This window comes from Daldinia vernicosa (genome assembly GCF_022497035.1).
Source record: "Daldinia vernicosa strain CBS 139.73 unplaced genomic scaffold F5Y00scaffold_33, whole genome shotgun sequence".
Taxonomy (NCBI): domain Eukaryota; kingdom Fungi; phylum Ascomycota; class Sordariomycetes; order Xylariales; family Hypoxylaceae; genus Daldinia; species Daldinia vernicosa.
The window spans coordinates 158244-181062 of NW_025953949.1; the positions used below are offsets into that span (position 1 = coordinate 158244).

A 22819-nucleotide genomic window follows, 5' to 3' on the forward strand; every position below is an offset into this window, starting at 1 on the left:
TAGAGATACCTAAGCGAGTATTTGATATTGCTCGTACCAAGTCTCTTTTCTCTCCGATTATAACAAAATATGCACCCGCTTGAAACTTAAAAGATATATGTTTCAAGGAAGACGTAGCGTCAATAGCTTTAGGTACCGGCGTTCTTATTTAACTACCAGACATGTAGGTAGTTTTAATGCCAGTGCCGCGGAAATACACAGTAACAACAACTGCGCAGCATAGTGCGAGTGCAAAGTTGAACCAAATGCCGGCTCTTAGCCCAGCTAAAGATGCGGGTTCCCAGGGCAAGATCTTGCCTGAGGCCTCTACTGAAACTCCCCTGTCCCTTGCCATGACGGCAGTTTGAATGGCTGTGGTGATGGCTAACCCAATCGCTCTTCCGATTTGGCCCATCGAATTGATAAGTGCGCCTCCTAATGCTTGGTCGTCCTGGGGTAAGGATTTTGAGGTAAACAAAGTTAGGGTTGGCCAAGTAATATCAGCACCAATTACCGAGAGGATAAAAGCCGGAAAGCCGTACGCAAAGTAAGACGTGTCAGGTGGAATAGGTATTGAAAATAATAAGCAGGAAATAGACATGCTTAGATTGCCGAAAAGGAGCAACATCCAAGTAGGTATTCGTGAGATGAGGTGGCTCACGACGAATGCGGTGATGACACCAGAGGCACCGGTTGGGATAAATCGATAGGTTGTCTGCAACGCACCAAGGGCCTGGTAGTCCTGGAAGATGAACGTGGCGGAGACGATAAGATCGTTGAAGGCAGCGAAGAATAGAGCCATGATCACCATGGCGGCGCTAAATCGGGCGTTCTTGAACATGGACACCTTCATGAGCGGCTTGCTTGTCATATGCTTTTCTTGGTACCACTGCCATGCAATGAATATACAAAGAAGCAAAACGGAAATAACAATTAGCATGTAGATCCAGATAGTATTCCAGCCAACGATATTGCCTTCCGTTAAGGCGAACAGTAATGCCAGGATCGAAACGGTGACGAGCGCACCCCCTATCCAATCTACAGACTTCAGCGAAGCGAAACTAGATTTCTTACTCGTTAGATGTTGTGGCGGCGGAGGTATGAATAGTATACCCGCAAGCGTGACGGCGATTGCGAGTCCACCGGTAGCCCCGAATACCCATCTCCAGTTAGCAAACGCAGCGATGAAGCCACTAATCAGGTTTCCGAAGACGCTGCCAAGAGGCGCACCAGCAGCTTCACGAGACGTTAGTCGTAAATACATAGTAGTAGTAATTAGACGTAGATAACATAACCTACCGTATGCGCTAAAAGCATAGTTCTTCGCCTTGCCAGGCGGAAAAGTCACACCCAGAATCCCAATAGCTGTAGGGACATTGGCGGCAGCACCCTGACGATTCGTAAGCTATGCCGCAGCCGCACTGCTCAAGGCATTACACCGTATACTCACAAGTCCTTGTAAGCCTCGAAACAAATTAAATCCTATTTCATCTGGTATGAACGGGTTGATAATCATCGTCACTGCTACAAAGGCACTTCCCAAGATGAAGATGGAGCGTTTGCCGTAGATGTCGGCTATGCGACCCCACAGGAGCAAGAAACATCCGAAGGTGAGCGCGTAGGAGGACACAAGCCATTGCAATCTACTTTCGGGGATGTTTAAATCCTCGCCAATTGTTGGTAGAATAATGACGACCGACTGGATTGAGAGAGTCTGGACTTAATTAGCTACCTAGAATACATCATAGGCTTTAATGGCGATGCTATATAGGTACCTACGTTCAAGAAGCTAGCGCCGGTGACCGTTGCGACTAATGCAATACATCTCGCCTTCGAAAAGGGTAAGCTCGGCTTAGTCGCGCCGTCATCTTCCTTGGGTCTGCTTTCTACAGCCTGGCGTGACGGTGGTGAGGAGCCTTCCATCTCGATAATATCGAAATCCTGCCGTCCTTTCTCTTTGTCTTCGGCCTTCTCAACCTCCGCCATGGGGTTCTGGCCAATCTCCAAGTCCTTTGCCATTGTTCACGGAGACAATAGCAGTCTTCGCAGCAATCCGGCCGAAATCCCATGGGCGAAATTAGTAGGACGACCCCCGGGCCGGGTCATGTTCATATACGTCTGCAGGTGTTCCGCCATCGCGTGCGGGTAAGATGCCATGTCTCCAATACCAGAACCTGGGGATTATAATATGTCCTATTACTCGACCAATCAACAGCGGGTACTGTTAAAGCAATCCTCCAGTTTGAGAAGAACGGCGTGCTGCAGGGCCCTCGCCGCCCTTCTTCCGGGACCCGGTATCGGTTCCCCAGGGGGCCACGTTTCCCCGTACAGACGGTAAATGTGCTGATTTGCTAACCATAGCTTTTGCTGGACGGCTTTCTTCTCAGATTGTTTGCACGCCAAGACCGAGTTTGGCCAGAGATGATAAGAGACGGCTGCCGTCTATCTTTTCAAGGTAACGATCCTTTTATGGTGTAATCCGTACTGTATTACGTTAGGTAAATAAAAGCCTACCCAATGGTTAGTTCGAGATTCAATAATTATAAGTCAAATACTCATATCCCCTAATCAGTACTTTACATTCACTTTACGGATGGAATATAATAATTTCCAGGAATTTGTTTATCCTAAAAGGAAATTCAATTTATGCAGCTAATGTTTAACTCAACCTAATATTTGTTAAGTCGAATAATTGTAAGTTGAGGAAGGGGGACAATTCAATTAGTTATAAGTTCTTTTACTCACATTTAGTATATAGACATTTAATTTTTAGTATACTAAGTTAGTCCGAGTTCATATGTAATGATAGTTCATTTTGAGAGTGTGCCTTCGAGTATTTTCGGTGATTTAGGCTGCCGACATCAACTGTCGATTATTGACCAGCCACCTTAAATATGAATATAGGTTATCTCCGATTTTGTATGCAACTAAGCGAATTGGTGCCCCCATTGATACATGTAGAATTCTACCTACTAGAACAACAATTTATTAAATTAGAATAAAAATGATCGACTATTTAAGCATTTTTACAGGATCGAAGTATCTCTCACAAAGACATTCAAGTAAGCCATTTACAAGAGAAATTGATACTCCTGTCGGAAAGACATCTATGATTTGTGTAACTAGTACTTAGGTACTTTAGGTAGTTATGAGGTACCTAATGCTTGATCTTCAGCTGTTCCGCGGTCTAAGCTCAAAGTTAGAAATAAACGGCGCTGCTGCCTTGGGAAGTCACGTTTAGACGCGCCATGGTGGCATCAATTGGCATCTATCTTTCCTCTCTCGGCGTCTGTTGCCTAGAGGGAAAGTGCCACTGAGCGCGTTCATTGTCAATATTTATTCGACCTCAATTGCTCCCGGCTTCCTTTTCAATTCTCTCACAAACTCTCCCAAATTCTCACACTATCCTCGAAAAACCTACATCTCTCCATTCTTTCCTTGTCATTCAATTTAATATTAAATACTTTATTGAACTCAATTATCGAATCAGGTGTTTCTCCAACAAGAATTAAAAGCATAGCCATATAAAAGGCTGAATAATGCCACCTAGAAAGAAGGCCGCAGTAGCTAAACCACCTCCGCCACCATTGGAGGATTGCAGAATAGCTATTAGTGGTACAATACCCGGGCACACTCAAGCCGCCATCGAGCGAGACTTTATCAATGCTCTCGGTGCATCTCTAGCCAAGTCTGTTACGACAACCACTACACACCTTATCAGTACCGAATCAGACTACAACAAGCCTTCTATCAAGGTTAAGACTGCGCAGTCTCTTGGCGTGCCAATTGTCACCTTTCAATGGCTTGAGGATTCCCTTAACCAAATATCTCGTATGGTTGAGAGCTCATATGGCATTGGTTCCTCTCAATCACAATCACAGCCCCAGCCTCAATCTCAGACGCAATCTCAGTCGCAATCTTTACCTATACAGACCCGTGGCACTAGGAAGCGGTCGGCGGCACAGGAACTTCCAGCTGAAGAAGAAGATAGCGATAAGCAAGAGGTGAAATCTCAATCTAAAAAGAAGGCCAGGACTTCGAAGACCAAAGCACAGAGCCAAGAAGACAAAGACGTCGAGACTGAGGAAAAAAAGGCCATTGTTGCTGATGGCCAGATTGCTAAATCTCGAGACGCCATAATCCCGCTTGACGAGGGCGCTGACGTACAGTACGCTAAGTATGAGGTCTATATTGATGACGACGGTGTCATTTTTGATGCCTCGCTCAACCAGACCAACTCGACAGCCAACAACAATAAATTCTACCGTCTTCAGGTGAAATCACCGTTTCGTATATTTGAATGGATTGGGCGATGTACTGATGGTTTCCCCTAGTTGCTTCGGTCTGTCAAAGATCATTTCATATGCTGGACCCGTTGGGGCCGAGTAGGTGAACATGGCCAGTCCAAAGCCGTCGGCAATGGAACACTTGAGAGCGCGCTTCATGAGTTCAATAGTAAATTTAAGTCGAAGACCGGTCTTCCATGGGTCAACCGCGGGGAGCCTCCGAAACCTGGAAAATACGCTTTCATCGAGAAAAGCGTAAGTATTTTTCAATGCTACTTATTATCTGTCTTGGTTCTTATTTTGGATCAACCAAGTATAATTGGGCTGGCGAGGAATTCCGAATCTAGAGAAATATTACCCTACCAACCCTTGACGTGTTTCTCTAGGAAGCTCCCTTCCCAAATAAATGCAACAAATGAATGCAATTGCTAACTCGCAGTCCTTCAGTATGAACCAGACTCGGAAGATGAAGATGATACGAAAGATACGAAAGACACAAATGGCGGCACTATTAAAATTGAGGATGGCGAGGAGCCTGACTCAAAACTACCTAAGCCGGTTCAGGAGTTGATGCAGCTCATTTTCAATCAGCAGTACTTCGCAGCGACTATGCGCGACCTTAATTACGATTCTGTGAAGCTACCCCTGGGAAAACTCAGCAAAACTACAATTTCTCGAGGTTTTCAAGCTTTGAAGGACCTCTCGGCCCTCATACAAAACCCGGCATTAGCAACTTCTCTGCATCAGACTAACTACATTTCGGCAACAGAGCAACTTTCGAATTTGTACTTCACTCTGATTCCGCATGCGTTTGGGAGGAATAAGCCTCCCGTTATTCGAGATACGACACTACTCAAAAGAGAAATAGAACTTCTCGAGAGCTTATCGGATATGAAGGACGCATCGCTACTCATGAAGAATCAGCAGGAATATGAGATCAATAAGCTTGATCAACAGTTCCAGAGCTTAGGAATGAATGAGATGACCCCGCTTGACCATGAGAGCCCAGAGTTCACCCAGTTGGTGGACTACTTGATGGATACACGAGGAGCAACTCACAGTGCTAACTACCAGGTATCGCAAATCTTCAGAGTCGAGCGCAACGGCGAAAAAGATCGCTTAGAAGCTGTACACGAGACGTACCAAGACAGACGACTTCTGTGGCACGGCTCTCGCTGTACCAATTTTGGTGGTATCCTCTCACAGGGATTACGTATCGCGCCCCCCGAGGCTCCCGTTACAGGTTACAGGTATGTATTACCATATTACACACCGAGATCTCATTTCTTCCCTTGGACTCGCTTTGCTTATCTCAACGTTCATGTTAATGAAGCTAACAAATTCGCAGTATGTTATCGTATTTTCCTACATGCTAAGCAAATCATATTGCCCGTAATGATACTTTAGGTTGTATATATGATGTTAACATATGATAGTGTTCGGAAAGGGTATCTACTTAGCGGATATGTCCAGCAAGGTGAGTATTTTAACTCTAGTTTGCGGAGCTCAATATTGACCTCTCACGCAGTCTGCCAACTACTGCTACCCATCGATCAGCAACGGGCATGCGCTGCTCCTTCTTTGCGAAGCAGAACTGGGTGATCCAATGCAGGTACTCACCGGTGCCTCGTATAGCGCTGCCGAAGATGCTAAGTCGAAGGGGATGCTATCGACTTGGGGCCAGGGGTCCACAGGCCCGAGCCAATGGAAAGATGCCGAATGCATTCATCCATCATTGAAGGGAGTGAAAATGGTAGGAATAATCTAATCCTGATTTTGACCTTTTATCTATGTTGATGCTAACTAGTCTCTTTCCCTAGCCCGATAGTAACGTGAAGCCTGGCGCCACCGGCGTTCCTAATGCCCATCTTCTCTACAATGAGTATATCTGCTACGATATCTCTCAAGTCCGCTTGCGATACCTCCTTCGGGTCAGAATGTAGAACCCTCAGACCTAGTGGTAATTGTGCTCGGGATCCTCGTAACTGCTGAAGGTATCTGTATGAATGATTTTTGCCATTATATCCATTTCCTCCTCGATCTAGGCTCAACTTCTTTGCTTTTAGAGCTATATGATAGCTCAGATATATGGTTTCACGTGGTGTTGTGGGAGCGAGTACTATCAAGGGCTAATTCATATTGCTGATAAAAATGCGATGAGTTTTGGGAGGGGGTATGGTCGGCTTCGTCCGGGAAGATATGAATGGATGATCCATATATCCTCTATAGCCCTCGGATACTAATTGATGCTTAAATATATAGACAACAGATTCCTCATGTGATTGTATGCAGTCTTACGGAATATCCTAACAGGACCTACTAGAGTTAACTAATAGAAAAAGAATCATTTGCTTTGAGTATTGATAATGTATTCCCACCTCGCAGTTTAATGTTCAGGGTGACTTGCTAGTATCTTGGTTAAAAGTCACTGATAATAATAGGCATTCTTGGAGAGCATGGAATTGACCAACTTCCGAATCCGACTCTGTTGTTACAGGAATATATGTTAATAATACCAGAAAAACGAAGTAAAAGTCTTGGATAAGGGGGTTTTATTTTAGATATCGTCAACATTATTATCTAGGACAAGCTCGCTAGGTGGGTACGCAACCAAACACGCATGTCTATATCGCGATTATTCCTCCCTATATAATCTGATTCCTTAGTAAGATGTCAAGTAGAGGAAGCTCTGGCTCAGACATGCCTTTAAGACGTCATTGTCGGTGATAAAAACCAATATTCCAAATCCCAAGAGGGTTACTGCGAACGCAGAAACACACATGATGAGATTTGAACTGGGAACCAACTCGGAAGTATCTGATAATATCATCATCACCAGAGCATCTAATTCTACTCGCTTCTTATAACTATCAATAGTTGACAGAACTAGACAAGTTCAGTGATGGCCGCAGTACCCCGGCGCTTGCCGGTGCGGCTTTCGATATTTGCTGTCCTTGAGCCGAATTGAATCTACCAGATTATTAGCACGTTTTCAAGCTAGCCCCTTAACTATGTGTTATCTTACCGCTCTTTTCTTTTCTCTCGCAATTACGGATAGGCCAAGCTTATCGGCCATGAGCCTCAATACTCGTTTGGCGGGGTCGATAACGGCTGGATGAAACTGGTTCTGAAAGTCACACTTCTCCCAGACTGGGGTGCTGATAGCAAACCTGACAAGTTCCTCATCCAAGAAAGGATGGCGAATCTCCTTACCCCAATGGGCCATAGCCCGGTCGTCGCGGCCTAGATTTCTCTGCCCGATACGACCTATGTCCAGTTTTAGTTCGTCAAGGAGGCGGGGGTATCCGCCAGCCTTGAACGCTATCTCATGTCGTGAATAACCACCGAAGAGTTCATCTGCCCCGAGACCAGATAGCAGGACCCTAGCGGGCGAGGTTACGCTTGGCGGATCTGGCTGCCATTCGCACTCATCTGTGTAGGCGTAGCCTATACCTCGTGCAGAAAAATAAAGTGCGAGAGCAATGGACAGGTCCATCTCAGTGTTATGCGGATACATAAGAGAAACGACTCTTGCCTTATGACTCATTGCCTCCTCAAATGAAACATTCACCTATTAGGCAGGTTAGTTTATTATCTAACCCTAAGCAAGGTAACCCAGAGACGAACCGCGATGAAGCGCCAGTAGCGTGTAGGGCAGGCGGTTTTCAGCTCGGCAAACGCTTTTCGGCCGGTCTTCCTGTCTGGACATGCCTCATATATGTCTCTTGCATCCAGATGAGGCATCGTCTTACCTACGGAGACTTGGCGCGGGTTTTCGAAGGCAACGTTGATTAGATCTATTCCCTGATCGGGAGGGAGCAAGTCGTGAGCAAGCCTGGCAAGGGTGGTACTATCGAGACCTCCAGAGAAAAGAACCGCGACGCGAACGTCGGTGTCAGATAATGGGTTTGGTGGCTCTGGAATGTCTAAAACCCGCAGCTTGAGAGATTCGCACAGCCAATGTTCAAGAAGATTGACTGAGAGGGAACTAAAGTCCAGCTTGTGGTCGGGTGGCGGCAGCGTCATGTTGAAGCTTCCAATGCTTGAAACCTGTCATGAAAATTTTATAGCAAAGATCGCACACGTAGTTTCAGATTCCGGATCAACACTTACCATGTTATCCCCTCCTGATGTCACCCAGTCGTACCTGGTGAGATGGGTGTCAAGTTTCATTCCACTAGACGTTGCAAGACGTGTAGCGAGGTTCAAGGAATATATTCCATCCGCATTAACCTCTTTCCAGCCAGTAGTAGGTACATCCGCGATACTCGAGAAAGAAATCGAGTCGCCATCCTCGTCTTGGCTAAGTAGGAGTGATCGTCGGCCAAGGCGATCTCGACCGAAGTAAAGACGCTTATCCTGAGCATCATAAAATAAAAAGGCAAATGGACCATCAATGCTGCGCAGAACATTTAGAATATGTGACTCTCGGGCCTCAGCCGAAGGTGCATCGGCGGCGTCAAGCTTGGCTAAGATAAGTTCGCCATCATTTTTACTACTGATGGGTTGGCCCTCGATCCTCCAAGCTTCTCCATTCCAGCACAGAATAGAGCCGGTTGCAGACGATTCCAACGGCTGTTTTGCAATATGGTCTCCTCGTAAGGCTAGCACAGTAGAGGTGAGATTGAGGTGAATTAACGAATTTCCATTTTCAAAGGGAAGCTCGCGAGAAAGCTGGCCGAAGTGGTCGGGTCCACGATTTGACAAGAGGTTCTTCAACTCTTGGGAAATGTCCGGTATGGCAGTCGTGGAGACTACGCCATGGATGCCACACATGTTTTTAAATGTCCAAGGCAATTTCAGAGGATGCCGAGGAGAAGAACCTGTCAGAATCGAGGCAACGATCCAAAGGAATGATAAGGTAAAAGGTACCTAATCCTATCACTTTCGCGTCGTGTTTTACCGTTAGCACAGCCACATGACGCCACTTGTCCAAGAGCTTAACTCGTATTAGATAGGTGCGTGAATTTTTGCAAGGAAATTTTGTATTTCCTCCTGATAAAAGAAGATGAAAACTCGGTTGCGAATGTATTGTATGGGTCTAAATGAAGCTTGTCAAAAGTAGTGCCAAAAGAGAATTTATAAAAAAAAAAAAAGAGTGACGGAAGGAACTATTTGCAGAAAAGCGCAAAAAGAAAGAATGAGATAGCACCTCTCCGTTTCGATCGGAGGACCTCCGGGTTATGAGCCCGGCGCGCTTCCACTGCGCCAAGGTGCTTTTTAAAATCTCGTAGTCATAAGCTGACCATTGGTTGATGATTGCTACTGATTTAACGCTATATAACTAAAACTTACCGAGTACCTAGCGCTGGGTGGAACAGTACTAATCCAACGATAGGGCCGACTAAATTCTATGCGGCTCTCAGGCTTTTACCACTGCGGGCAAGTCTAGAAACTTGTGAGATGTACCAAGGTACATCTCAACACGTGACTGATCGTCACGTGTCATTCAGACATTCAGAATCATCTTGAGTGTTTGTAAAAAAAAAATAATAATTCCTTTAGATAATAATTCCATCAATACATAAATTATTCAACAAAACTTAACCTACGCAAGCGCCTCTTAACTCCGCCACTCGAATCACGTGAATAGTTGAAAAACTTGAAAGCACTGGACTGAAATAATACTTGCATATACCTACCTAAGTAGTACCTAAGTAGTACCTAAGTAGTACCTAAGTCTTATAAAAGGTACAAATGCGTACACAGCTGTTGCATATCTGTACATCTGTCGATAAGCATATAAGTCCTCAGTTCATGGTCTACCTATACATTTCGAGGTCAAAGACCACCTAACTACCTAGGCATATACGAGAAACTACTCACACAGCTAGGCCATTAAAAAAGAAAGCTAACATAGGTATAGGATAACTAGGTCTAAGTAACATTTAATAACATTGAATTAAAATGCCATCGGTGTACCCTCCTTCTACCTATACACTTACGTACGAAAGCTCTTAAGGGGTTTAGATCACCTTGATAAGTTAGGAGAATATTTATACTTCAATAGATAGCATTTGGAGGGGTGCCATCAAGCATCGCTAGTAGAGTCTTCATACGTTGCACATATCTCCAAGTTACGTTATCCTCTCCTATGCTGACATACCCCCCTATGTTACATTCCCCTATAAACCGGAAAGGATCCTCTTGTTACACAGAGTGCTATGGAAAACCAATAGGTATTTCCCCCGTCCACCCCCCTCTCAACGGCGTAACCCTGATTCTGCCATGATAGGTGCGATTTCCGAGGGTGGCTTCGTATAACATATCTTCCAAGCTTGATAGTGAGGAGTATATGCGGCGTGATGATGCAACTATTATAGGTAAAGTCGATAGTAGCCATTATAAAAGAGGGGTGTTCCTCACGGTAGCTAGCTTCGTCAAAGGTGTCTGATCAGAATATAAGCTGTCGATTAGCGTAATAATCCATTAACTACCGCTATATTCAACTCTTATACTATGGCGCTCTTGGATATTATTGTCTCTGTGCTACCATCCCGTGAGGATGGAGTGATGAATATGGCGGCCTCCTATATGAAATTCCTCGCTTTCGGTTGGATACTTTACCAGTTCGTGCGTGCCATGTGGAATATATCCCCTTTCCACCCTCTCAGCCGCATTCCTGGTCCGAGACTGGCAGCTGCAACGTATCTTCCGGAATTCTACCACGACGTAGTAAAGTTCGGGCGATACACACATGAAATAAGGAGAATGCACGAAATATACGGTACTGATATTTCCCACGTGCTATTGGGGAGATAGTATGGGCTTGTGTGTGTCAAACTAACATTATCAAGGCCCCCTAGTTCGCATTAACCCCGATGAGGTTCACTGTAACGACTTTCGATTTATGGACGAGATCTATGCAGTGGGTGGTAGGAAGCGTGACAAGCCGCTACATCAGATAACCGGGTCGGCGTAAGACTTCGCATAAACTCGCTAGGGGCTTGAAACTTATAGCAGCTTAGCATGGGTACCGCTACTTTTGGAACCTCCGACCATAACCTACACCGCATACGCCGTATCCCGGTAGCGAAATTCTTCTCTAGAGCTCAGCTCGCGCAGCTTGAGCCGCTGGTCCAGCGTCTAGCCCAGCGTCTCTGCGATAAGATGCTGGCGCAGGCGGGTACGGGCAAGCCCTTCGACCTTGCGAGTATGTATCATAAACAATTCCTTATTCCGTCTTTTTAGCTCGCCTTCAAAATTAGTATCTCCTTACTGCAATGACTAAGGAGTTCCTAATCTCAAGATACGTCTGGACACCTGGTATTCTTTCTTACTGAAAGAAGTAACTGTTGACTTCCGTTGTCGTAGTGGCTTATAGCTGTTTCACCGCGGATGCAATCTCAGACTATAGTTTTGGCGAAAGCTTGGGACATCTCGATCAAGAATCGTGGGAACCCAATTACCTACGATCGCTAATCGCTCTCCTCAACACGGCTCATATCTTCCGCTTCTTTCCCTTCCTGAAATACATTACAGAGGCAAGTCCGCGGTAGGTTATGACTAAGAAGTACTATACTGCATCTCAGCCATTGACAAAATTCAGGTTCGTAAATTACCTACCTCGAGACACTGCGTTGATGGTCCGGACGATAAATGTGTGTGGTAAGAACATTGCCGAGTCATAGGCTCGAACTGATAAATGTAGACTATCCTACCCAATATGGTTAAGAAAGCCAAGCTCAATATGGAAGCCGACATCAAGCGCGAGCGCCCGACTGTCTTTGCCGAGTTACTTAAGTCAGACCTACCGGAGCAAGAAAAAACCATGGCCCGGCTCGTAAGGGAGGCCGCCGCCATGATGGGTGGCGGCACCGGGACCGCGAGCTGGACCCTTAGCGTCATTACATACCACCTTCTGACGAAGCCGAGCCTCTTAGATAAACTAACCGACGAGCTGCGCGGCGCTGTATCCGACCCGCAGAACTTACCCCCTTGGACGACGCTGGAAAAACTGCCGTACCTCGGCGCCGTGATCCAGGAGGGCTTGCGACTGTCGTACGGCGTGTCCGGGCGCACTGCCCGCGTGGCGCCCGAGGAGGACCTAGTATACCGCGGGGAATGGAAACCGAAGGGTAGCAAGAAGAACGTGTCGCTTGCGTATATTATCCCCCGGGGCTACGCCGTCGGCATGTCAACACACTTAGTACACCACGACGAGACCCTATTCCCGAACTCGTCCGAATTCATACCCGAGCGGTGGCTGGGTGACGATCTAGAAAAGAGAAGGGAGATGGAGCAACACCACCTTTCTTTCGGGAAGGGCAGCAGGATGTGCTTTGGTATGAAGTAGGTGAATCCCGGCCACCGGAGTTTGCTTTAGTGTAGCGCTGCTGCTAATAAGTTACTTCGATATAGTCTTGCGCTCTGCGAATTGCATCTCGGTCTTACCGCGTCGGTGTTACGCGTATTTCCGCATATGCGCCTGTTTGAGACTACCGAGGAGGATATTTGGTATGATTATGATATAGTTATACCTATGACTAGGGCCGATAGTAAGGGCGTACGGGTGGTTATTGTGTAGTTCTTAAGCTATAGTATGCTTGCTATATTACTACATGGTTGATAATGGTTTCTGGGCGGATTCGAACGTGACTTATCTATCTTATTCCCCTAAGTTAGTACTTCACGTAAGGAAGAAGGTTTTCTTATTATAAGACCTCTGGTTTGTTTGGGCGATACTGGCAGAATGAACTTTAGGAATGGTAATGAAAGGTGTTGGCAATGAATACGATATATGTTGAGTTTATTTATGTTAGTTATGTCAAGTGATTTAGTTAAGTCCTAATAGCGGCAACGATATGTGTTTTACTGGCTGTCTCAATTAATATCGACTTGAAATCTTCCGCTACTGAACACTCTCGTCGTATACGACCATGTACACGACTATGGTCTAGTGCTCTACCAACTTTGGTCTTAAGGAATCCTCAAGGCCCCGTATGGTGGCCAGTGTTACGACCAAGTGTCAGTAAATGTACTACACATACTATCCCTACGTGAGGTCATTCGCCTCGTAGATTCGGGATAGATCACTTTCGAGACCCTCCAGCTCAACCCCGCCGTATAAGGTACAACCAATTCCTTATATAAGGGGATGCCGATGTTTTTCTTCTGGATAAAATAACTCCCGGTACTATCATTGCTTGTTCTGAAACCGACGATGATACGATTTTTCCCCTTCGTCTTAGTTCGTCAAAATACATCACGGGACTAACTTATAGATGCATGCCACCTTCGGGGTCCTCGTCGTCTTCGGGCGGCATTCGACTTTGTAGCTGCCGTAGAAGTTCCCGCTCTTCATCTCCGAGTTGACTTAAAGTTCCCGTTTGGAATGTACCGTCTCGCCACGCTGGGTGTTGGGTTTCTCCGGTTGGTCCATGACCATTTACTCCGTTTGTCAGGTTGTCAGTTTCTGCGTTGGAACTATCGGTTGCAGCAGGAGTGGCATCATCATCGTCGATCTTTCCTTGGAGTTCGCGCCAGCTAAGTCCGCGGCTCTCGACTTCTGTACGTATCAACTCGATGCGCTCTTGCATGCGCGCGATAACAGCCTCGTTCTCTATGATGGCATCGATACAGTCTTGGTCCGGCTGTGCAGTATCGCCCTGTCCGCCCTGCTGGTCTAGAGTTGGCGCTCGCCCTTCGGCATAGGGCTTAAGTTCAGCGTTGGAATAGTCTAGATGGGCTATCGAATTACGTAGCTCTAAGACTTTGAGGGCGAGGTTCTCAGCGGATAAGTCCTTCAGTGCTTCAGCAAAGCGTGCTGGGTTGATGGGTTGTGTTTCAGAAGACATAACTATCGTAGAAGGGGTCTCGTTTTCTACTATTTGTCCTTGCGGTATGTTGAGAGGTCGATTTATGTAAATTCGGGACTCTTAGTTTGACATGATTCAAAGTTGTCGCAATGCTGAAAGCTGCCTGGTGGGAAGCTGTACTAGAAGTACTTACCTTAGGTACATACAATACCTGTAGGTACCTATAGAGCTATCGATAAGACGTTCCGGAAACTTTTTGGCAGGGATTTTGAAAGGAGCTTGGGCCATATAATATGGGTACCGAGGGGCATGCGGGGCACTGATATAGTGTAACGGTTAGATACATATGTATATGTCCACTAATGCTTGCCTTACATAAGATTATCAGATTATCACGACCGCTATCGCAACTCTCTCCCTCTCCACCCCGGACCGTTGGAGTTTCGGCTGTCTGAGGAAATTTGGAATCTGGATGATGTGATAAGAGCCCTGTATCTCGGCATCCTACCCAGCATCTTATTACGTATAGTTACGTATAGTACAAACTTCCTTATCTTCCTAAGAGTCGTATCCGCTCGAATTGACCATTCAGAGTTGATGCTCCCTACAAGATGGAGCTCCTATCATTACATTCGGGAATTGGACTAGCTATCAGATCCGGGAAGGTGAAAGTGTTATATTTACCGTCTGTCTTCGTCTCTAGTTTCCGGAAATGTTGGTCATTTTGTGTATACAATAGGACGCTAATTCTATTTTACATTATTCTTGGCATCCCTTAAATATTGTCATGATCGTGTCTAAGCTTGCCTTTGTAGCCAGTACCTTGACGGGGGTTACTATAGCTCGATCAATTAACCGGGATGGGCCTCAACAGGTACTCGACGGCGTAGACCCGGTCTCTTTCAAATGCGATATTCCACCAGCGGTAGACCCTTCGAAAGACGGACTGCCAGCTGCTCGTGATATCTTCTCTGATCAAGAGGCATTGCTACTTCAGGTCAAGAGACATGGTACCATTGTGAAGATACCTTCCATCTCGTATGATGATAATGGAGAACCCGGCCAAGACTCTAGATGGGATGTATTCTACGACCTACACCGGGCCCTGGCTGCTTTGTATCCTAATATGTAAGCGTCTATAGCATTGTTATCTGCTATTGCCATTAAGAAACTCGTCATATTCCACCGGCCCTTCGAACTGACCGCGATCCATAGTCACCTTCGAGCAGCCCGCGAGACAGTGAATACGTTCGGTTTAGTATATACGATCAAGGGGACGGAACCTGCCCTTAAGCCACTCCTGCTAGCTGCGCACCAAGATGTGGTACCCGTTGCTGACGCCTCAACTTGGAAATATCCACCATTCTCGGCTCATTTCGATGGGGAATGGCTATGGGGGCGAGGCGCATCGGACGACAAGAATAGTTTGACTGGCCTGTTTTCTGCTCTAGAAGCCCTGCTATCAAACCCTCGCTGGGCGCCAAGGAGAACCATAATACTCGCACTTGGATTCGATGAGGAGTGCTCAGGTCGTAGAGGAGCTGGCCATATCGGGCCTTACCTGGAAAAGCGATACGGCCCTAACTCAGTGGCCCTGATCCTCGACGAAGGAGGAATGGGATTACAACTCCTTGGCAATGACACCCTGTGTGAGTACCTATGTAAGAATACGTTTTCCCGTAATTCTAGGCTAATTATATATTGTAGACGCCCTTCCTGCTGTTATGGAAAAGGGCCATGTTGATATCTGGTTGGAACTTTACGTAAATGGAGGTCATTCATCGGCCCCTTTCCCGCATACTGGTATTGGTATAATGGCTGAGTTTGTCAATCACCTGGAATCTAATCCGTGGAAACCCAAGCTCATCGAGGGCTCGCCCATCCACAATCATTTTGTCTGCCAGGCAAAATATTCCCCTGACGCGTCACCGAATATCACTAAGCTAATAAACAAAGGAGACTTGGAATCACTGACCGAAGAACTGGCTACAATCGATCGGCCGACTCAGTATCGCATACAGACCTCTCAAGCTGTCGACTATTTCCTCGGAGGGGTAAAAATCAATGCTATGCCAGAGTATATCAAGATCGGTGTCAACCACCGCATCGCGCCTCAGGATTCCATATCGGCAGTGAAGGCCAACATCTTGAAACAGATCAAGCCAATCGTGAAAAAGTTCGGTTTGAAAGTCAGCGCCTTCAAAGGGGAGGAACACAATCCAGATATTGAACTGGATGAGTACCTCAGCGACGGAGTTGTAGACCCGATGTATGAGGTGGAATACAATGGAACACTCGTGCTTACATCGTCTCAGCCTACTCTGGCTGCACCGATCTCACCGACGTCAGGGCCGATCTGGGATGTTTTCTCAGGAACTATCCAGCATAGCTTTGCTTTCGAAGGCGGAAAGGTAATTCCCGTAGGAGAACTCATGACGGGTAACACGGACACTCGCCATTATCTGAGTAAGTGAAGCTCTAGATTCGTATAACTAGACCTGATAATAGTTGCTAATCTTTGATTTCTAAGACTTGACCAACCATATTTATCGGTGGACGCCAACTCGTCAGGGACGCAATGCCAACGCTCATACGGTCGATGAAAGGGTAGATATGTACGCGCATCTAGAAATCGTTAGGTTCTATTACGATTTAATTAGGAACTTTGATGCATCTCCTGTCGCAGCTTTTGAGGAGCAGGTAGATATTGGAGAGTTGTGACTTTGGTAAGTCATCTTACTATTAACGAAAATGTACATAACAATATCAGGTATATATTAGGTAGAGTCGTGAGTTTGTGATAGAAGTAGTAAAAGGTTTAAAAGGTTCATGTACCTTAAGTATATTTAAGAGCTCCACTGAATTGAGTTGAAGTTAGCGCGGGGTTGCCCTTAAGCCAATCATATTAGCGTGATACAACTAACCATGCAGCTGGCGCAAACGTGAAATGGGTCCATTGAAAATCGGAATCGGATGCGGGAAAAGTATCGAATCTATCCAGCAACACAACATGCTCAAGACCTAGATCTCTCTCACCCGTATAAGCCTTATGGATCCCACGAGATTAAAGATGATATAGCGGCATGATGGTATAATCACTATACCATGCCTATTCTCCCCTCACTCTCTCCCCCGTCAAGTTTTCGGCTTGGCTTGCGGGCCATCACTGGTAACTTCGGGAACTCGCTGATTTCTTATGCGGCTCGCTCGTTTTCAACGAAGCACCATTCTATAACACCATGCTGTCGATATAGCAACAGAGGGGCCACGAGCCCTTCAGCAATTCTGAAAAACTACCGTCCAAATAGCCTGTCACCTCGGATATCCGTTCGAACCTTTTCTAGATTCCGCGCGATTACGCATTACTTGGAATTACCTGATTCATACGAGGATAGCAAAGGCTTACCATTCCGCAAGGAAGATCTCAACCAAAGAGAGGTTAACCAGATATTTCTCGGAGGGCACCTCCCGGCTCCATTGGCAAACAAGCTTCTACGAATTTTACATGGCCGTCGAGTAGCAGGAACTCTAGATGACCCGAATCTTCGAGCGAACACGGCCCAGTTCAGCGCTGCGGATCAAAGGAAAGCCTTGGGATATCTACGTGCTAATATTCCCGTAGACGAGGTTATTAATGCTGGCCTACGGGCCGAAGATGAGCTCAAATATTTAGAGCAAGGAGACGAGAGTGGCGAAGAGCAAGCCGGAGAAACTAGCCCGCAAGCATCCCCTTCTGATCCCGTAACGAATGAAACTCCAATCCCAACCGGACGGCTCCCGAAAATAAATAAATCCGACTCGCCTTATGGAGTAAGTCCTCTCGACCGAATTCGCGCCCATAACATTGCGAAACGCGAAGCGGAAGAGAAGAGATTGGAGGAAGAACGGAAGAAGCGCGAGGAAGAGGAGGCCAAGAAGAACATCGGCACCCTCCAGACTGCGCAGCAGAAGCCGAAAGAGCTGAGCCCGTTCGTAAAGAAGTGGGCAGAGCGCGCGACATCCAACCTCAAGGCACCTCCCGAAATGAAGGCCTGGGAACGTCTACTCCCACAATTTATTATGACCGTTATAGTCTTTGCAGGATGTGCCGCGTTTGCTATCATGTATACGCCCCCTAGACGATCTGAAAGATTATGGCCAACTATTCCACCCGCAGCTGCAACTTGTCTTGCTATCGTCGGAATTAACTTGGCAGTTTGGATTTACTGGAGAGTACCACCGCTATGGGCACTCATGAACCGATACTTCATAGTTGTTCCCGCGACACCGCGGCCCTTGCAGTTGGTTGGAGCGATCTTCTCTCATCATAAATTTAGCCATATGGCCCTAAATATGGTAGCGTTTTGGTTCTTCGCCACCCGGCTTCACGACGAGATTGGAAGGGGCAATTTTCTCGCCTTGTACTTTGCTTCTGGAACTTTAGGGTTCATGAGTAGTCTGACACGTCTAGTTCTCTCTGGGGGCCTAACATACACGACGCTCGGGGCTTCAGGGGCAATTTATGGAATCATCGCTGCATATTTCTGGCTACACAAATACGACGAGTTTAAACTATTTGGGTATCCTCCTGATCCAATGTCTGGCCCTCAGGGCTTAGCCTTTCTCGGCCTAATATTGGGCATGCACGTACTTCCCCTATTCTCGAAGACACATAACATCGACATTGCGTCGCACTTAGGAGGTATATTAGCGGGCGTAGCCGGGGCGGAACTTGCTAAGAGGCACATGGATGAGAAGGCGAGGGTTAGGGCCGAAAGGCTTAAGACTATGGGCGCACTGGAGAAGGTTGTTCAAGTAAAGGAGAAGGACCCCCAAAAGACGCTCTAAACGGCTGTCGGGCGTTAAACGATGACAAAAACTACTAGTTATGTATATGTACTCAGTCTCGATTCTCCCTATACATATTTACAGATCTCGAAGTTGAAAGGTGGCGGCCCTGTAAATCTTGTATAATATACTGACTGATATGATAGAGTTTGTATATAGAAAGACTCCGTTTCAAGATATCAGGTAATACCTATTCAGAACCCAGCATGACCTTTGTGGAGTATTCGTCCTACCCACATGGGACGTACGTCATTTCTTAGGGTAGCAGTTCTAATTAGGGGAATAACTTATGTGCAGCAGATGCATACGCTTTAAACCAACGAATAGCTTCGAAATAAAAACGTGTAAGACATGTATACCTATATTTCCATGGCTTAGCCTGTCATCTGCCCTAACGGGTTCATACAGCCTCGACGCGCGTCGGCGTATGACACTATATAGAGAATACCCATGGTTGAGAGAGCAAAGCTGAAATATTATTCTTATGTATTGCACCCTCAAGCGAAGCCAAGATCATAGCCGACGAGGCTGCGGTACAGCAGCGAGGCCTCCCTTGCTGATAAGCAGATAAGTATGTACAATACATACAGCGGTCTGCACTATCCCCGTAGCGCATTTCTAGTGTAGGTACTGACCTAACCCCTGCCCTAAATTAGGATAGGCTTCGCTGGCGCAAGCCCTGGACCATTCACCATCGACGTAACATCATTCCCGTGCTCCACTCTTCGGCCCCTGCATGCTGTGGCGGGCCTAGCTGCTCTTTAGCTAGTAGCTGACTGGTTGGGAAGGATCATCACTGCTGACAACGGAAACTGCTGATCGTGAGATTTTGTACTTGTTATGATTTTCATTGTTCGGAATCGGCACGAGGCTTGTCTTACAATTTCACCTAAAATTTCCACACCTTCTCTTTTCCTCATTTCGCCAATTTTTGTTTCGTCTCTCTCCCCTGGGGCCTGGGGGCTGAACTTGAAATGTAATTATTAATTACCGTATATCGGCAGAATTGAATTGTTCCTTTTTGCTTCCTTTTGTTCGACTCATGTTTGAGTACTCGGTTTCTTGGCATTACATTTGAGTCCCTGTTTTGTTAGTTTATTACATTTATTACATACATTGGTGATACCCTGATCCGTCGAACTTGTTGTAACTTATCTTATTATCGACACCTCTTTCGTGCTCTGCATCCAACCGAGATTTGAATTTGCCTACATTAGGTACTTTCCAATCGCGCCACGGCGCGATTCTGTAGACCTCGTCTAAATAAAGCAACTTGTCGCGTTTCGCCGTTCGTCGTGCCTTACATCGAGAACTCTCGACACTGATACGCTCTTATCAGCGCCGTCAGCTACACCGACTAGCGAATTCTTTTCGAGCCTACATTACTAGAGTAGAAGCAATACATTTTGAACAAGTTAAAGCTAAAGCAAAAGCAAAAGCAACTGTTGGTCCGTCGTATTAGAAAGCACTATGGCCACGCCTGAGAACGTTGATCATATCGAAGAAGATCCGCGCAATCCTTACGCCTCGGCCAATAAATGGAGACATCAAGAGTCGTCCTCCTTCGCTCGCGCTGCACATGCACGAGATGCCCATTCGTCTAGTGGAGACACAAAGGACTTATCCAACTTCTTCAACTCGGCGCGCGTCGAGGGCGACGGGTCTGCAGCTGGAAGTTATAAACCGATTGTTGTTAGTAACGTCGATGGCGCACACGACGGAGGAATCGTCGACGACGGGAAAGAGGTGGTGTGTGGACCTCTACTGAATTACCGACGTATGGAAGGCAGGGCGTGGTACGGAAGCGTTTTGATTGTTATCAAAGGTGGTGGCAAGACCCAGGCCTTTCAGCCTGTCTTAAGCCTCAGTCGTGTGGAGACGGCCACCGGGCAATCAGGTTTACTTCACCCGGAATCCAGTGTCAACGGTTCCGAGGCGCTAGGGACGAGCAGTTCCGGTGCTGTTCGGAATGGCGCTGACATATCAGGTATCTGTCTCTATTCTGATCCCAGGAACACGTTTTGGCAATTCCCTATTGCTTGTGAAATCGGCGATAACGAGACGAAATGGGCGTACTCGATTGCCGATGTGCGTTACAAAAGCGCTACGAAGCCAAAGACGAATTACTTCTTCGTTCCAGCCATCGACGAGTCGATGCGAATCATGTTCCATTCGTGCAATGGCTTCAGCGTGGGCACGGACGAAGATGCCTGGAGCGGACCGGCGCTATGGAATGATGTAGTGAGAAACCATGCTAAAGCTCCATTCCACGTAATGATAGGAGGTGGCGACCAAATCTATAACGATGGTATTCGAGTAAGCGGGCCTCTTCGTGAATGGACCGATATAGGGAACCCGAAGAAACGACGCGACTTCCCTTTCTCAGAAAGCTTGCGAGCAGCTTGTGATGATTATTACCTGAATAATTATATTCGGTGGTATTCAACGGAACCGTTTGCCACTGCCAACGGACAAATACCGCAGCTAAACATTTGGGACGATCATGATATCATTGACGGTTTTGGATCCTATGTTAACGAGTTCATGAAGTGCGATGTGTTCCGAGGCATCGGTGGCACTGCTCACAAATATTATATGCTTTTCCAGCATCACCTAGCACCACCTCCTTCGACATACACGTCGGATGTTCCCGCAACCCAAGAGCATGGATTGCAGCAACACGATCCGACGCAGCTTGTGGATACGTTTGTGAGAGAGCAATCATTTGACTCGTCCTATATCATCGGCAGCAGTCCCGGACCATACGTTGCCCAGCACTCGATGAACATGTTCTCCAAGCTCGGTGCCAGAATCGCGTTCCTAGGCATTGACGCTCGCATCGAACGTACACGACACCAGGTTAACTATCCTGAGACGTACGACCTCATTTTTGGTCGGGTGAGGGACGAACTAGGAGCAGCGGCAGCAGCTGGTAGACCTTTTAGGCATTTAATTTTGTTGCTAGGTATTCCGATTGCGTATCCGGTAAGGTATTTGTGTCCTTTGAAGTATCGCACTTAACTAACAGTGCTAGCGACTCACTTGGCTGGAAAACGTGTTCAGCAGCCCCCTTATTGCGCCTGTTAAATTCTTGAACCGAAGATTCGGATTCGGTAAGTACTGCCTTGATTTGTCTAACTGTCGCGGTTATTCATGATTACCATAGGTGGCGGCGTGTTTAATCACTTCGACGGTAGTGTGGATCTCCTAGATGATTTGGACGACCATTATACTGCCAGGACCCATAAGAAAGAACGAAACGCTCTAATAAAGCGGCTTCAAACGGTCTGCTCAGAGTTCTCGGTCCGCCTCACCATTCTCGGAGGGGACGTTCACTTAGCAGCTCTCGGACGGTTTTACTCAAACCCAAACCTACACATTCCAGTTGAAGCCGATCATCGTTACATAGTCAACGTGATATCTTCCGCGATAGTCAATAAACCCCCACCGGCAGCAATTGCTAACCTCCTAGCAAGCCGTAACAAAATCCATCATCTCGATGCGGACACAGATGAGACGCTCATGGCGCTCTTCGACAAGGATCCGGGGAGTTCCAGCAAGACACGGTCTTCGAACAATGTCACGATGCCTAGTCGAAATTATGCTGTTCTTACAGAAAACTCGCCGAATAATAGGGGTGGGGCTATGAACGGCCACGCAGAACCGGCGGACGCCAATCCTTCGGAGAATCAGTTCGAGGGCAAGGATGGACACTCATTCCTGTCCAAAGGTGAATTTGGCGCGGGCACTAAGCATAAGGCTGCGAATTTCGAGACTCATGGCAAAGATAACGATGGTGGCCTCGACGTCTGTATTCGGGTAGAGATTGACCAGCATGATAAGGAGGGCAAGACAGAACCGTACGGTCTAACAATTCCAGTTCTTAACTACGAAGCTGGGAAGTTTGGTACCAACACGCACACCCATCATCTTCGGCACCACCGAAGCCGACCAGACACGGCTGGAGCT

The 22819-nt window shown here is 46.7% G+C and overlaps 8 protein-coding genes and 1 non-coding gene across 9 annotated transcripts; 5 read left to right on the top strand and 4 right to left on the bottom strand.

The window, feature by feature from the left end:
* Window positions 1-33: 33 nt before the first annotated feature.
* Window positions 34-2129, bottom strand: F5Y00DRAFT_241060 (drug resistance protein; the record flags this gene model as incomplete). The annotated part of the gene is made up of 4 exons (XM_048008326.1): window positions 1759-2129; window positions 1430-1693; window positions 1279-1369; window positions 34-1215 (listed from the first exon to the last, which is right to left on the bottom strand). Coding segments are annotated over exons 1-4 (1658 nt in total), but the record flags the coding sequence as incomplete, so codon positions are not given.
* Window positions 2130-3476: 1347 nt separating this feature from the next.
* On the top strand, window positions 3477-6458 carry F5Y00DRAFT_271072 (PARP-domain-containing protein). The gene is made up of 6 exons (XM_048012727.1): window positions 3477-4253; window positions 4314-4520; window positions 4713-5508; window positions 5702-5742; window positions 5794-6018; window positions 6086-6458. The coding sequence occupies exons 1-6, from the start codon at window positions 3519-3521 to the stop codon at window positions 6206-6208; spliced, it is 2127 nt and encodes a 708-aa protein (XP_047863468.1). The 5' UTR covers window positions 3477-3518; the 3' UTR covers window positions 6209-6458.
* Window positions 6459-6800: 342 nt separating this feature from the next.
* On the bottom strand, window positions 6801-9391 carry F5Y00DRAFT_241064 (asparagine synthase-domain-containing protein). Its single transcript, XM_048008327.1, has 6 exons — window positions 9211-9391; window positions 9139-9143; window positions 8379-9075; window positions 7893-8315; window positions 7291-7836; window positions 6801-7235 (listed from the first exon to the last, which is right to left on the bottom strand). Exons 3-6 carry the CDS (start codon window positions 9039-9041, stop codon window positions 7152-7154), a joined length of 1716 nt encoding a protein of 571 aa, XP_047863469.1. The 5' UTR covers window positions 9042-9075; window positions 9139-9143; window positions 9211-9391; the 3' UTR covers window positions 6801-7151.
* Window positions 9392-9411: 20 nt separating this feature from the next.
* Window positions 9412-9483, bottom strand: F5Y00DRAFT_t111. The gene has a single exon. It is a non-coding gene; the product is annotated as a tRNA-Met (tRNA).
* A 1241-nt stretch (window positions 9484-10724) lies between these two features.
* On the top strand, window positions 10725-12792 carry F5Y00DRAFT_271074 (cytochrome P450; the record flags this gene model as incomplete). Its single annotated transcript, XM_048012728.1, has 7 exons — window positions 10725-10992; window positions 11063-11183; window positions 11234-11418; window positions 11580-11760; window positions 11815-11866; window positions 11917-12557; window positions 12627-12792. 7 exons carry the CDS (start codon window positions 10725-10727, stop codon window positions 12790-12792), a joined length of 1614 nt encoding a protein of 537 aa, XP_047863470.1.
* Window positions 12793-12986: 194 nt separating this feature from the next.
* Window positions 12987-14271, bottom strand: F5Y00DRAFT_241069 (uncharacterized protein). Its single transcript, XM_048008328.1, has one exon. It carries the CDS (start codon window positions 14060-14062, stop codon window positions 13484-13486), a length of 579 nt encoding a protein of 192 aa, XP_047863471.1. The 5' UTR covers window positions 14063-14271; the 3' UTR covers window positions 12987-13483.
* Window positions 14272-14457: 186 nt separating this feature from the next.
* F5Y00DRAFT_241072 (carboxypeptidase S) lies at window positions 14458-16908 on the top strand. Its single transcript, XM_048008329.1, has 4 exons — window positions 14458-15151; window positions 15239-15672; window positions 15731-16489; window positions 16554-16908. The coding sequence occupies exons 1-4, from the start codon at window positions 14811-14813 to the stop codon at window positions 16742-16744; spliced, it is 1725 nt and encodes a 574-aa protein (XP_047863472.1). The 5' UTR covers window positions 14458-14810; the 3' UTR covers window positions 16745-16908.
* A 91-nt stretch (window positions 16909-16999) lies between these two features.
* F5Y00DRAFT_241081 (rhomboid-domain-containing protein) lies at window positions 17000-19490 on the top strand. Its single transcript, XM_048008330.1, has one exon. It carries the CDS (start codon window positions 17129-17131, stop codon window positions 18848-18850), a length of 1722 nt encoding a protein of 573 aa, XP_047863473.1. The 5' UTR covers window positions 17000-17128; the 3' UTR covers window positions 18851-19490.
* A 242-nt stretch (window positions 19491-19732) lies between these two features.
* On the top strand, window positions 19733-22038 carry F5Y00DRAFT_241083 (uncharacterized protein). Its single transcript, XM_048008331.1, has 2 exons — window positions 19733-21835; window positions 21885-22038. Exons 1-2 carry the CDS (start codon window positions 20321-20323, stop codon window positions 22005-22007), a joined length of 1638 nt encoding a protein of 545 aa, XP_047863474.1. The 5' UTR covers window positions 19733-20320; the 3' UTR covers window positions 22008-22038.
* The last annotated feature ends 781 nt before the right edge of the window (window positions 22039-22819 follow it).

Bases quoted from the DNA above. Each gene is read 5' to 3' on its own strand.
- F5Y00DRAFT_271072 (XM_048012727.1), top strand. From the start codon at position 3,519: ATGCCACCTAGAAAGAAGGCCGCAGTAGCTAAACCACCTCCGCCACCA. The intron at 4,254-4,313 runs GTGAAATCACCG...GGTTTCCCCTAG, and splicing joins ATAAATTCTACCGTCTTCAG to TTGCTTCGGTCTGTCAAAGA. The intron at 6,019-6,085 runs GTAGGAATAATC...CTCTTTCCCTAG, and splicing joins CATTGAAGGGAGTGAAAATG to CCCGATAGTAACGTGAAGCC.
- F5Y00DRAFT_241064 (XM_048008327.1), bottom strand. From the start codon at position 9,041: ATGTGTGGCATCCATGGCGTAGTCTCCACGACTGCCATACCGGACATT. The intron at 8,316-8,378 runs GTAAGTGTTGAT...TTTTCATGACAG, and splicing joins CATCAGGAGGGGATAACATG to GTTTCAAGCATTGGAAGCTT. The intron at 7,837-7,892 runs GTTCGTCTCTGG...CCTGCCTAATAG, and splicing joins GCTACTGGCGCTTCATCGCG to GTGAATGTTTCATTTGAGGA.
- F5Y00DRAFT_241069 (XM_048008328.1), bottom strand. From the start codon at position 14,062: ATGTCTTCTGAAACACAACCCATCAACCCAGCACGCTTTGCTGAAGCA.
- F5Y00DRAFT_241072 (XM_048008329.1), top strand. From the start codon at position 14,811: ATGATCGTGTCTAAGCTTGCCTTTGTAGCCAGTACCTTGACGGGGGTT. The intron at 15,152-15,238 runs GTAAGCGTCTAT...CGCGATCCATAG, and splicing joins GCTGCTTTGTATCCTAATAT to TCACCTTCGAGCAGCCCGCG. The intron at 15,673-15,730 runs GTGAGTACCTAT...TATATATTGTAG, and splicing joins CCTTGGCAATGACACCCTGT to ACGCCCTTCCTGCTGTTATG.
- F5Y00DRAFT_241081 (XM_048008330.1), top strand. From the start codon at position 17,129: ATGCCTATTCTCCCCTCACTCTCTCCCCCGTCAAGTTTTCGGCTTGGC.
- F5Y00DRAFT_241083 (XM_048008331.1), top strand. From the start codon at position 20,321: ATGGCCACGCCTGAGAACGTTGATCATATCGAAGAAGATCCGCGCAAT. The intron at 21,836-21,884 runs GTAAGGTATTTG...TAACAGTGCTAG, and splicing joins GTATTCCGATTGCGTATCCG to CGACTCACTTGGCTGGAAAA.